General features: G+C 43.0%; 1 protein-coding gene across 7 annotated transcripts in view; it reads right to left on the bottom strand.

Annotated features, from left to right (window-relative positions):
• Positions 1 to 12500, bottom strand: part of LOC137888246 (glutamate receptor 1-like) — a 46494-nt gene that overhangs the window by 11759 nt on the left and 22235 nt on the right. For 2 of the 7 annotated variants that reach the window (XM_068731597.1, XM_068731599.1), the window contains 8 exons: positions 12066 to 12176; positions 11781 to 11987; positions 11120 to 11335; positions 10697 to 10817; positions 10461 to 10596; positions 8926 to 9124; positions 8586 to 8833; positions 2360 to 2474 (listed from right to left, as the gene is read on the bottom strand). In XM_068731597.1, coding sequence (XP_068587698.1) covers positions 2360 to 2474; positions 8586 to 8833; positions 8926 to 9124; positions 10461 to 10596; positions 10697 to 10817; positions 11120 to 11335; positions 11781 to 11987; positions 12066 to 12176 — 1353 coding nt within the window. Of the gene's footprint in view, positions 1 to 852; positions 968 to 2172; positions 2475 to 6589; positions 7785 to 8585; positions 8834 to 8925; positions 9125 to 10460; positions 10597 to 10696; positions 10818 to 11119; positions 11336 to 11780; positions 11988 to 12065; positions 12177 to 12500 lie in introns of those variants that run through there. The other 5 variants (XM_068731598.1, XM_068731600.1, XR_011105122.1 and 2 more) reach the window with 4 other exon arrangements.

Genomic DNA, 12500 nt, shown 5'->3' with positions numbered 1-12500 from the left:
AAATGTACTCCACCTCTCAGTTTAAGTACAAATTGGAGTCGTGAGGTTTTCACATGCCATCAGAATACTTAAAGGTGTTAATGTTTGAGTGATTTATATCCTCCAGCTCTTCAGAACGGTCAGCTGAACAGCAGCGTTACACTCTAAAAGCAAAAAGTTCTTCAACAAACAAAAATATAACCTCACTTATTTTAATCACAAAGACAGACTTTTGTGTCAGCAGGTATTGAATATTAATTTCGTCAATCTAAAATACAGTTTTATGCTTTTGTTGTTCGATAAAATGATTGATACCACTCTCATGTCTGTACAGTAAATAACTGGTTAGGTTAGCTTAGCATAAAGACTGGAAACGGAGGGAAACTGCTAGCCTGGCTCTGTCCAAATTCAACAAAATCCAACTGCCAGGATGTCTAGTTTAACTTCTCTGGTTAAAGTATATATAACTTGAAATATCAAAACATTTCACATTAGGTATTAAATTAAAATTCAACACCTGGCGGCACAAACAGCTGTCCAGAAAGATGAACCATGACGATGCGTTTTGATTACTACTCCTCTTATTTCAGTTGCAGATCTATTTCCGCAACAGCGTTAGCGATGAGCCCATACTCATAGATCTAGAGTTACATCTAGGTAACTATTAAAATGCTTATAAACAGTCTGGATTGGACCAGAAAAAACTCCCAATTAGCACATAAAAACATCTCTTTTCTACCATTCTTAGAGAAAGTTGAACTTTTCTTTTCAGAGTGTACCTGCTGAGGTTTGGGGGTTTGGGTCTGAGGGGGGTAAGGTGGGGTGGGGTGAACCAACACATGACCTCGGGACCGAGCAACCTCAAGAACTGACCTTTCTGCCGGAGTCCTTGTGTCCACACTCCCCCTTGTCATACCACCACTTGTTTTTCAACTTGTCTAAGATGGCTTGTTCATTGAGCTTCAGTACTGCTAGGTTTACTGGGATTCTTCAAAGAACCATGGGAGGAAGGGAGGGGAGGGGGGGTTGGGAATAACATAAATAACATTATGCACCTCCATGTTATCTTATGTTATTGTTCAGCTGCGGTGGCTACAGCAGCAACCATTTTAGCAGAAACTGGCAGTTGCAGAACAGATGCTTTGGTAAGCTACAGAGAACACCTCAACATCAACAGTAAGAGAAACAAAAAACAGGCACAGTCACACATCAACAGTTGTCTGGTAAATGTCAGCGTAAAAGTGATATGCTTTAATACTCCATCTAGCTTGGCTTGGCCTGACTCCCTACGTGCGAGATGTGTATTACTATATCACTTTGGGTAACCGGCAAGAGCTGAAAACACTGCGGGATCTTTGAGTTTACGGAACAGTCTGCTGTCCAGAAGCCGGAAAAGACATGAACTCTCTATCATGTTGTTGTGGATTCACTTTTTGGTGAGATGAAGTCAACACTGTCCATGAACAAGGACCGATGTTCCAGGAGGAACCATGGTAAACATGAGGGGTATTTTACAAGGCGAGCAGGATAATCCTAGTAGCTTGTCTAAATTTGTGGTTTTCAATTATTGGAATTATCTCCACGAATAGACTCTATATATATATATAGATTATGCTTCTATACAAATGACTAATTCCATGATGCCTGTATAGATATAATGTAATTACACGTCAACCAGTGCTCCAGTTTCCTACCTGAAACTGAAAAAATTAAGAATCTAGTCTTTTCAAAATGCAGCTGTGTCTTGTTTTTGTGAGCACCGTCTTTCACAAACTGCAGATAAATGTCCTAAAGCGCTCTGGTATCTTCTGCACAAGCTGCAGGTTTGTTCTGATCAGGGAAGCTTGTTCTACCAACGCCTCGGTATCGACTGAAGAAGACATCGGCAAGGACTCACTACTGATTGATTTGGACAAAGCAAAAGAATTGCCCCGTTCTCAAACCACCAATGTTTTAGAGCAGTTTCACATCAAAGATCATGTCCTAGCAGAGATATTTTTTAACATTTTATTTCTTGAAAATCTGCTGCACATTGCTGCTTTTTTAAGAAATGTTTGTAACATGTAATACTTGTGTAAACCTGCATGGAATTGAATCATCTGTTTCTGGAAGTTAAACTTAATTTCTCCCAACAGCTTAGGTGTGTTTTTGTAAAATACCCCCGTAGGTCAGTAGGTTGATGGATCGAATCACCTCCAGTTCCAGCGGTAGAACCAATGTTTCTACAACCGTGGAAGACACCAAACAGTGGGTTTCAGGTGGAGGTTCAGTGGTGCCATCCCGAGTGTTTCAGGCTTGATTGTTAAGCTGGGGGTTGTTGCCGATTACCCCGGCGGCCATTGCCTGTCGTTACCCGTTGGGGGGGTTACGGTGATCTGACCTTGGAGTCCCCTCCCCCGGTGCCGCACTCTCCCTTGTCATACCACCATCTGTTTTTCAATTTGTCCAACAGGCCCTGCTCGTTCAGTTTTAATACTGCCAAGTTTACAGGGTTTCTACGGGGATGATAGTAATGAGGGATAGAAGGGAACTAGGTGTTAATGAGCAGCGGACCGCCATAGTGAAGAAAGCAACATCATCACATGTATCTACTGATGACAGGCATGTTATTATCAATGGATGGTTCCTCAAAGGACAACGTCACCGCTCTTCAAACCAGACCTTGTTCAAATGTAGTTTCCTCGTCTCTTAAAGTCGTACACATCACGTCCACATCGCTTTAGTGTGAACGGCTCTGCTGCAGCCGTTCACTGGGCTTAAACACTATGTAATGGCTTGTACGTTCTGCAGGAGCAGTCACACAACATAAAGTCTGAGAACATCCTGGTTTGGCATCTTTTCACTATTAGAACATGAACTGCTCCATGCCAATGTCAATGGATTATGCATGGAGTGGCATCATTTCAGGCAAAGCCCTGAAGTTGCACTAGTATTTGATGATTGGCAGTAACCTTATAACTACCACTCCAACCTCAACACTATTCTTTATAAATATCAGGGAAGACCTGAACCCCATGGTGGTCAGGTGACTCCCATAGTCAGGAAACATCTTAAAACCGTCACTTTATGGTCTCATCAACAAAAAAGTGAAAGTTGAAGGTTGAGGGCCGTTAGTTAGCTAAAGAGCTGGTTAAAGGCTGTTCCTGCCATGATGGGCCGATAAATAACCATCATCTGGATCGCCACCTCCAGGTGGAAAAGACTTACTGCGTGAAGTTGAAAGGTATCAAGTTGATAGTTTGACTCACTTTCATGCCCTTGTTGTTGGTCTAAACCGTCACATGAGCTTTGGCCTGAAGTGCTCTGGCCCAATGGCTACCCAGGTAGCTCAGTAAAGGCAGAGAATGGCTGACCTCAACTGTACATGGTTCATAATTCTCTATACATGTGGATAAAGAGCCATGTTCTTAATCCAGGATCAGGGTCTTAATCATGAGTGATCCCCCCCCCTGGCTGCAGTAACGCAGGCTTTGGACTCTGTGGTGGTGAGGAAGACACTGAGCTATAAAGCAAAGCTTTCTATTCACTACATAATCTTAGTGAGAAGATGAGATTTTGGATAGAAGCGGTAAAAGAACACGATGTCTGGCGTCACCCTGCATGATAAAGGAAGTGACTTCAATGATTTGGGAGGACGTCCGAATGGAACGTCACAGTCAGAGAAGAATCCCAGAGAGAATCTCTTTTGACAGACCGGGACGACATCCACGGGTACAACTTGGACATGCTGGGGAGACTAAATTTCCCAACTGGCCCATGACCACTTGGGGATCCTCCAGGAGGACCTGGAGGGAGGAGGGATGAGGCCAGTGATCAGCTGTAGCAGAAGGGTTAGTTCCCCAATCAAAGCTATCTGTGAGGTGTACTGGTGAAGGAAACAACACTTTAATACGGTCTGGGTTGAAAAAGAGCAAAGAATCCTGTTACTGACGACTGTGCAGCAATTCTCCACTTGCATTCATTTCCATTCATGAACTGATAAATAAAGGAGGAACAACAGTCAAACGTTAATACAAAGTGGAATATTAAATTATTGTTGTAATAAAGGAAATTGTTTCCCAACAATATACATAAATGCACACAAGCTGCCTGTTGTTCCCCTTTACATACCAGTGATGCTCGAAGCTACAGAGCAGCAGAAGGTAGCAGCGACTTCTCTATGATGATGGCAAGAAACATGAAACATGAAACATGAAACATGAAACATGAGCCAACCAGTACTCCTTCAGTGTGACGGGACAATGACAACAATCAATGTGATGAAGGCAGGAGGTTTGTTTCAAAGTGCATTATGTTTACTAAAATACACACTAAGAATTAAGTGTACAACATGAAGTAGTCCAGGTGAAATGTACACACATTCAATTATTGTTATGTGAATAAAACTACATTGTTCAAAGAAATATCAATTTGAATTTGTACATTTAAGAAAATCAAGAAGATCATTGTCCTATTTATAAAATGAATGAAGGTGGTTAAATTGTGTCATTTTAAAATGTATTTGTATTTCTTGACACAATTGAATAAATCAATGTTGCAATCAATAACCAAATTATGAAATTATGATCTCATGTGGCCTGCTTCTGGTTTATCTCAGTTGGACTACTCAACACTCAGTCTTGGCTTGTTTTAATTTGGTCACGATTCTAAACAGAAAATCTAGTTTCCACCTACGAAATCAAAAGCAGGATTGGCGTTTTAGGTTTTTGTGCTTACTTGAGCTCAACAAAAAGTTACCTCCGGTTCTGCTAACTGAATCCGATGCTTTGTGTGTTGAAGCTGCATTCTCTCTAGTGTCCACCAGGGGGCGACTCCTCTGGTTGTATAGAAGTCTAGTCTAAAATGACTCTACTTCTCTCTTGATTTATTCCCTCAGTAAACATTGTAAACATGAGTTTATGGTCTCAATCTCTAGTTTACAGTCTTCTTCAATACACCATGATGTTCATTTAGTACATTATGCTCCATTTAGAGTCAAACAGACCAGAAAGCAGGGGATGATTTAGGGGCGGGGCTACACGGTGATTGACAGGTCTCTACCAGAGACGTATACGGTGTCTCTACGTCACTCCTCCTCAGTCCAGATATGGTCACTTCCTGTTCACTGGTTGCAAAAGACAACAACATGGTGACGGCCGTAATCCAAGCTGGCAACGGTGAAATAGCAGAACTCAAGACTTCAAAACGTCCACAAACCAACGAGGGACGTCACCATGACTTCGGTCTACAGGCTTTGTGCAGGTAAGCGAACTCTACCTAACCCATCTAGGCGGCTGTGAAGCACCATGAAGATATTAGGAACCTGGGAATCAAACCGCCAACCTTGTGGTTGAAAGACCCACTCAGCTTCCTATGTTCCCAATTGACTGGTGAAATAAGTTATTATATTATATTTTGTTTAAATTGCTGAAATTTGGTGATAGCCTGGTACATTCCCCCCCAAAAAACAAAACTTTAAAGAAGAGTTTGGGGCATAAAACCAATGATTTGTTGATCTTTATGAATTCAAAACATTTGATTTAACATCAAAAGTCTATTTTAATTGTAGATTTTGAGAATCGTGACACCCCTAGTTTGAATCAATAAATCAATAAATCAAACATTGTAACAAAGTCATTTTGGAACAATAACTCCAAATGATCATAACGATCAGCAGATACAGAAGCAACATGAGCTGTCTGGTGGAGTTCTCCGAGTGGAGACGATGAAATGAAGTCGTTACAGTCGTGGATTCATCAGCTGTTAGTACTAAGATTCGACCCAGAGGCAGAGAACAGAGTGTGTTCAGATGAACCAGTGAGCTGTGTGAAGGTGATTATCACACAGCTCAGCATCCAAGTGCTTTAACACAACCGTGTTGCTAGGATACCATTCACAAAGACGGACACCGTCTTGTTCTCTTTTCAACTTCTATGGCTCTGTTTGTTTTGTTTTTTTGACTCTAGATGTTATCATCTGTTCTCACTTATTAATGTGCTTTAAATAAACATAGAACCCTGGTACTACCAGGGCAGAACGTTCTCTGTTTAGCTTGTTTTCCTGTGGAACAGTGATCGATGTGATTGGCCTTCATATTTCATTTCGTAACATACCAGAAAATGCGTTGTGAGTACATTCAGTATGCACTAATCTAATCTGTGGAGCTGGTTTCCTTCCTCAGACTCTGGGTTGGCTGTAAAATGCTGATGTGAAGCAGAAAGAAAGAACGTTCTCTCACAGAGCGTCTGATAAGAACATGGACACACAGGTCTGAAACAAAGGAAGACAAGAACTGTGACTTCCAAATTCTGCTGTCAGATACAAACTTCATGTTTTAACTCAGCTCAGACTTTTTTATTTTGGTTATTGCCTTTTAGAGACAGTTACCCAGCATGCATTGCAGCACTGAATAGACAATGACAGAGTAATCTGGTAGATCACCCTTCATCTTTAATGATGGAAAACACACTTTTAAATCTTCCACCGTCTCCTTGAAATGTCCACAAGTGTAACATTTGAACAAAAACTAATTAGATCACAATAAAGTAGTCAAACTAATTTGCAATTCACGGTGTAGTGTACATAGTGTACGGTGTAGTGTACGGTGTAGTGTACATAGTGTATGGTGTAGTGTACGTTGTAGTGTACAGTGTAGTGTACAGTGTAGTGTACATAGTGTATGGTGTAGTGTACGGTGTAATGTACATAGTATACATTGTAATGTACAGTGTAGTGTACGTTGTAGTGTACGGTGTCATGTACAGTGTAGTGTACGGTGTAATGTACATAGTGTACGTTGTAGTGTACATAGTTTACGGTGTAGTGGACATTGTAGTGTAGTGTACATAGTGTACGGTGTAATGTACATAGTGTACGTTGTAATGTATGGTGTAGTGTACATACTGTACGTTGTAGTGTACGTTGTAGTGTACGTTGTAGTGTACATACTGTACATTGTAGTGTACGTTGTAGTGTACATAGTTTACGGTGTGGTGTACGTTGTAGTGTATAGTGTAGTGTACATAGTGTACATTGTAATGTACATACTGTACATTGTAGTGGACGTTGTAGTGTACATACTGTACATTGTAGTGTACATACTGTACATTGTAGTGTACGTTGTGATGTACATAGTGTACGTTGTAGTGTACATAATGTACGGTGTAGTGTACGTTGTAGTGTCCGCTGTAGTGTACGGTGTAATGTACATTGTGTACGGTGTAGTGTACGGTGTAATGTACATAGTGTATGTTGTAGTGTACATTGTAGTGTATATAGTCTACGGTGTAATGTACATAGTGTACATTGTAGTGTACGGTGTAGTGTACATAGTGTACGTTGTAGTGTATGTTGTAGTGTACGTTGTAGTGTATGTTGTAGTGTATGTTGTAGTGTACATAGTGTACGTTGTAGTGTACAGATGTAGCTTCTCATCGCTGCTTGTTTTTGAGTTTGAATGAAGTGTGTTTTACAACGCCTTACAGAGCGTTGGTGTCTAGACGGAGGATTAGTTTCTTCATTCAATCACACAACACAGTGGTCGTTACAGACACACCTGGTGGAGATGTGCTCTACCTGAGGGAACCTGTTCAATTCAGTCAATATTAGAGAATATAATATGATAGCCACAATAGGCTGTTTTTATGAAAGATTTTATCTGACAGCAGCAATGGATGGATGATGGATGGATAGATGGATAGATGGATGGATAGAAGGATAGATGATAGAGAGGTCATTATTGTGGTGATTGTAGTGAGACAGGCAGGTTGGCAGACAGACAGGCATTACAGATGACATGACATCAGACAGGCCGACAAACTGAAACACTGAGACAGACAGACAGAAACACACAGATATGGACAAAGACGAACAAAGAGAGAGAGAGACAAGACAGACAGAGAGACAGATTAAGAGACTGACAGTCGGACAGACAGACATACTGACAGACTGACAGACAGACAGACAGTAAACTGACAGACTGTTAGGACCAGTTTCTAAAACCTGGATGTGTTGTTAACGGAGGGCTCTGCAGAGGTCGGAACAAGTCACCGAGTCTCTTAAGTTCTAAGACCAGAACAAGTAGAAAGCTCTAAACTTTGGATCTCAAGTCCTCAAAAAGTCATGCTGCTTCAGTATTCACTATCTAATAATATAATGTATAGACACACATTGGTGACATTCTACTGCACAATGAGTACTTTTTGGTAAATTTTCCCAATAATGCTTCTTGTACTTTTGTACATTTTTAGGACATTTAATTGTACTGGAGTATTTTTCACAGTTTTTACTTGTACTTTTACTGAGTGTACTTCTTCATGAAAACCCATGAAATCCTCCCAGTCCTTTGTCTCATCACATTATCATCCCGATGGTATAACAAATTCCCTTTTCTGTCGAGTCACTGCTGCTCAGCTCCAAGTCCTCCAGATGTAATCAAGTCTGAAGTCATCACACATGAGTTGAGTCCAAACCTCTGCAGAGGTTCCCAGAATGTATTCATGTTATAAAACAAAGTTTAAGACATTTAATGTGGTCTTTGTAACCATGTATTAAGAGAATAATAATAACACAACAACGTGTCATCACACAGACACCACAGGACACCAACATGGAGACTCAGATTGTACCTGAGGGCCGACCCTTTGGGCGTGGCCACTCCGTAGCCTTTGGAGTCCAGGTTTCCTCCGACTTTCATGGTGTCGCAGGGCTTCCTCTGCTCGATGTACTCGTTCATGGACGACTCCAGCAGGTAGGCGTACTTCCCCTTCGACTTCCTGACCCTCATCACGCCCTCTGGGGTGCTCTTGACAAACACCGTGGGGTCGGCGCTCCGCATGTACGACCACATCTTCTCAAAGACGGCGATCTTTGACCGCTAAAGTAGAAGAAGAGGAAAAGGATCATCAGGGTGTCATGTAGACTCCTTTAGAGGAGAGGCTGGAAACCGATGTCAGAAGGCGTCCTCACCCTGAAGAACTCTTTGGTGGAGCCTCCGTCCAGAGTACCGTAGGCGATCTCGGTCTGCTTGGCCAGGTCCTCCGAGCCCTCGATGGGCGACACCATCCTCTCCACGGTGAGGAAGGCGGCTAGGTTGGCTGTATAGGAGGAGATGATGATGAGGGTGAAAAACCACCAAACTCCTCCCACGATTCGACCGGAGAGAGACCTGAGGAAGAAGACGGAGCAACGTCAAGCTCTTTGGACCCAGAATCTCTTTTATCAGAGACACAACGTCACAACTACAGTGTGATTCTGGTGTGATGGTGAAATAAAACCATCACAAATACTAAATGTTGTACTTTTACTTTGTTTATCGTGTTTTTTTCCAGGACCAGCAGACAACCTCTGGTTCTTTAAAGTTCTCCTGTTCTTCACGCGTTAAAGCTGCATTCTCTCTAGTGTCCACCAGGGGGCGACTCCTCTGGTTGTATAGAAGTCTAGTCTAAAATGACTCTACTTCTCTCTTGATTTATTCCCTCAGTAAACATTGTAAACATGAGTTTATGGTCTCAATCTCTAGTTTACAGTCTTCTTCAATACAGCATGATGTTCATTTAGTACATTATGCTCCATTTAGAGTCACACAGACCATAAAGAGGGGATGCTTTAGGGGGGGGCACCTGAAGGGGCGGGACTTAACCTCTCTGTTTAGAATAATGTGGCGATATGTGAGTCTAATTATCATTGATTGTATCTTAACTGCTCCTGTAATGTTCAACATAAAGCCGGAGCGACATGTCTCACACACACACACACACACACACACACACACACACACACACACACACACACACACACACACACACACACGCTGCAGTAGACCTAGAATAGAAACAGCCTCAGGCCTTCACACAGCTGTAACATACAACTGACCCAGCAGCACGTCACACAGGATTGTCTCATGATAACATGTGTGTCTGTGTGTGTGTGTGTGTGTGTGTGTGTGTGTGTGTGTGTGTGTGTGTGTGTGTGTGTGTGTGTGTGTGTGTGTGTGACATGTCCACATTAATACATTCTGTATACCACTGATGGATTGCTTATACATCCGTGAGTCTTACTGTGTTTGTGAGGACAGTGATAAAGTATAAGGTGAGGCAGGAGACGATTAGCTTAGCTTAGCTTAGCATAAAGACTGGAAGCAGAGGGGAACAGCTAGCATGGCTCTGTCTAGATATAGTTCAAACACGTAACCACGTGTTGTGGTTTTGTCTGTGTTTGCACTGATTAAACTACTTATATATAGCATGTTGTTCCGCTTTAGAGGTGGACCCAGGCTAGCAGTATCCCTCTGTTTCCAGTCTTTATGCTAAGATAAGCTAACTATCTTCTGTCTCTATTAGAATGAATGGAGTCTGGATCGATCAATGCTAGGCTATGCTAACATTGTAGCAGCTCCATCAACACTCAACATAGCGTCATACTCATCACTTTGAAACATGTGTGTGAGTGTGTGAGCCGTGTTGGTCCTGGTCCAGGTCCTGGTCCTGGTCCAGGAGTCCTACCTGGGTGAGATGTCACAGCCCTGCTGCATGAAGGCCCCCAGTGAGAACCACAGGGAGTTGAAGATCCCAAAGTCGTTGGTGTGTTCCAGAGTCTCCTTCTCCTTCTGCTGGTTCTGGTTCTGGTTCTGAGGGAACCCTGAGGAACACCATCATCATCATCGTGTTACTGAGGGACCAGATTCACAAGGGACAACCAGGAACACACATGGTGAAGGTGATGAAGATGATGAAGATACCTGGAGAGTGAGCCAGTTCAGAGGAAGTGGGCAGAGCTCGACGAGAGGAAGAGGAGGGCAGAGTCTCATCTTCATCATCAGACTCCTCCCCCTGCCACTCATAGGGACTGAAGCGGCTCACCTGAGACACAGGAGAGTACTGTCAGCTCAGGTAGTACAAGTACACAAGTACTGTCAGCTCAGGTAGTACAAGTACACAAGTACTGTCAGCTATAAGTAGTACAAGTACACAAGTACTGTCAGCTATAAGTAGTACAAGTACACAGCTCCTATCTCCTCCATGTACTCATAGCAGTAGAAGTACGTACTCCTACTTCTATGTACTATGAGTACTGCTATGATTACATTCAGTACTTCTGCTGCTATGAGTACTATGCAGTAGAAGTACTGTTTGTACTCCTAGCAGTAGAAGTACCCTCTCACCAGGAACAGCACCACGCTGACTCCGATGTAGGCGAACACGATGCACATCCAGATCTCGTAGGCCAGCGGGTCGAGGAAGGAGAACACTCCGGGTTTGGACTTGGTGGGCTTCTTGATCATGATGGAGATCCCCAGAGACATGAAGGGTTTGGTGAAGTCGATCACCTGCTCTCTGACCAGAGTGATGGTGAGCGGAGCCACGGCCACGTCAGCCTTCTGCACACACACACACACACACACACACACACACACACACGTGTTGTTTTCTTTAAACAATCGTTGAAACTGTTCTGTTCATCACAGCCAGAAGCTGTAAAAAACCTAATTAACGGCAAATTTTCATCTTTCAGACGGTCCCTGAACACATCATGTGTGACAAAGGCTTCCGTCAGAAAAAGTCAGCCAAAAACGAAGCTTCAAGTTATGATATTTATTTAAAATGAAGAGTTCACTTTAACCAGATTGTGGAAAAACATTAAATTGTGAACTCCTCAGTGAAACTATGACGTCATGATTGATTCATCTGAGACCAACAGTCATGTGACCACACATCAGAGAAACTTTGAGTGAACTTCAGGAAGTGAACACAGAGCAGAGAGGAGAGGTGGAACATGTCAATAGTTCAATACAAACAACAAGCAGAGACTCTGGTCCCACTCACCCCGTACACCAGTTCTCCCACCATGCCGTTCCACAGCTTGGTGTCGGCGTCTCTGGCCCCGTACTTGCCGTCGCCCACCAGCTCCAGCCGGTACACAAAGCCCACGTGTTTGGCGATTTCCGCCGCCAGCTCGGCGCAGTAACCCTCGTACCTTTCGTTCCCCTCGAACTGCTCGTGGTTCTTCTTCAGCATCATGTAGGGGGCTTCCTGCACGGAGACGGAAGGGCCGTTACCGACGAGTCCGCGTCCAAGGACTAGGACTAGGACGTGTCCTCCCAGTCTTACCAGTATGGTGGTGACCACGTAGGTTCGGTTCTGCAGCCCATGGAACTCCTCCGGCGGCGGCTTGTAGACGGCCGTGTTCACGTAGCCCCGCCTCTCGGTCCAGACGCCAATCTGAACGGCACAGCAGCAGCGTTACGCACAACTAAAACATTTAATTCAGCCATCAACCAGGAAAGAAATAACCTCTAAAAATGTGCGTCTTTGCGTCATTTATATGTAATCTACTCACGTTTGGTGTGAATGCACCAGAACACTACATTTATTCTATAACTTTACAGTAAATTAAACCATCAACTGTATAAAAACATCTAATCCAACAGTCCTTTAATACTTTCTATCTTCTTACTTTTACTTCAGTAGCACTGTGACTGAACGCGTTTTACAGTCTGAACGCTTGAACAGAAAGCTGAGAGTCTGCAGGTTTTTAGCACCAAA

Source organism: Cebidichthys violaceus, unplaced genomic scaffold (genome assembly GCF_023349555.1).
Source record: "Cebidichthys violaceus isolate CVI_PGR_0920_01 unplaced genomic scaffold, fCebVio1.0.p SCAF_53, whole genome shotgun sequence".
Taxonomy (NCBI): domain Eukaryota; kingdom Metazoa; phylum Chordata; class Actinopteri; order Perciformes; family Stichaeidae; genus Cebidichthys; species Cebidichthys violaceus.
The sequence above is the reverse complement of the archived record's forward strand: the minus strand, read 5'-3'. Positions and strand labels throughout refer to the sequence as shown.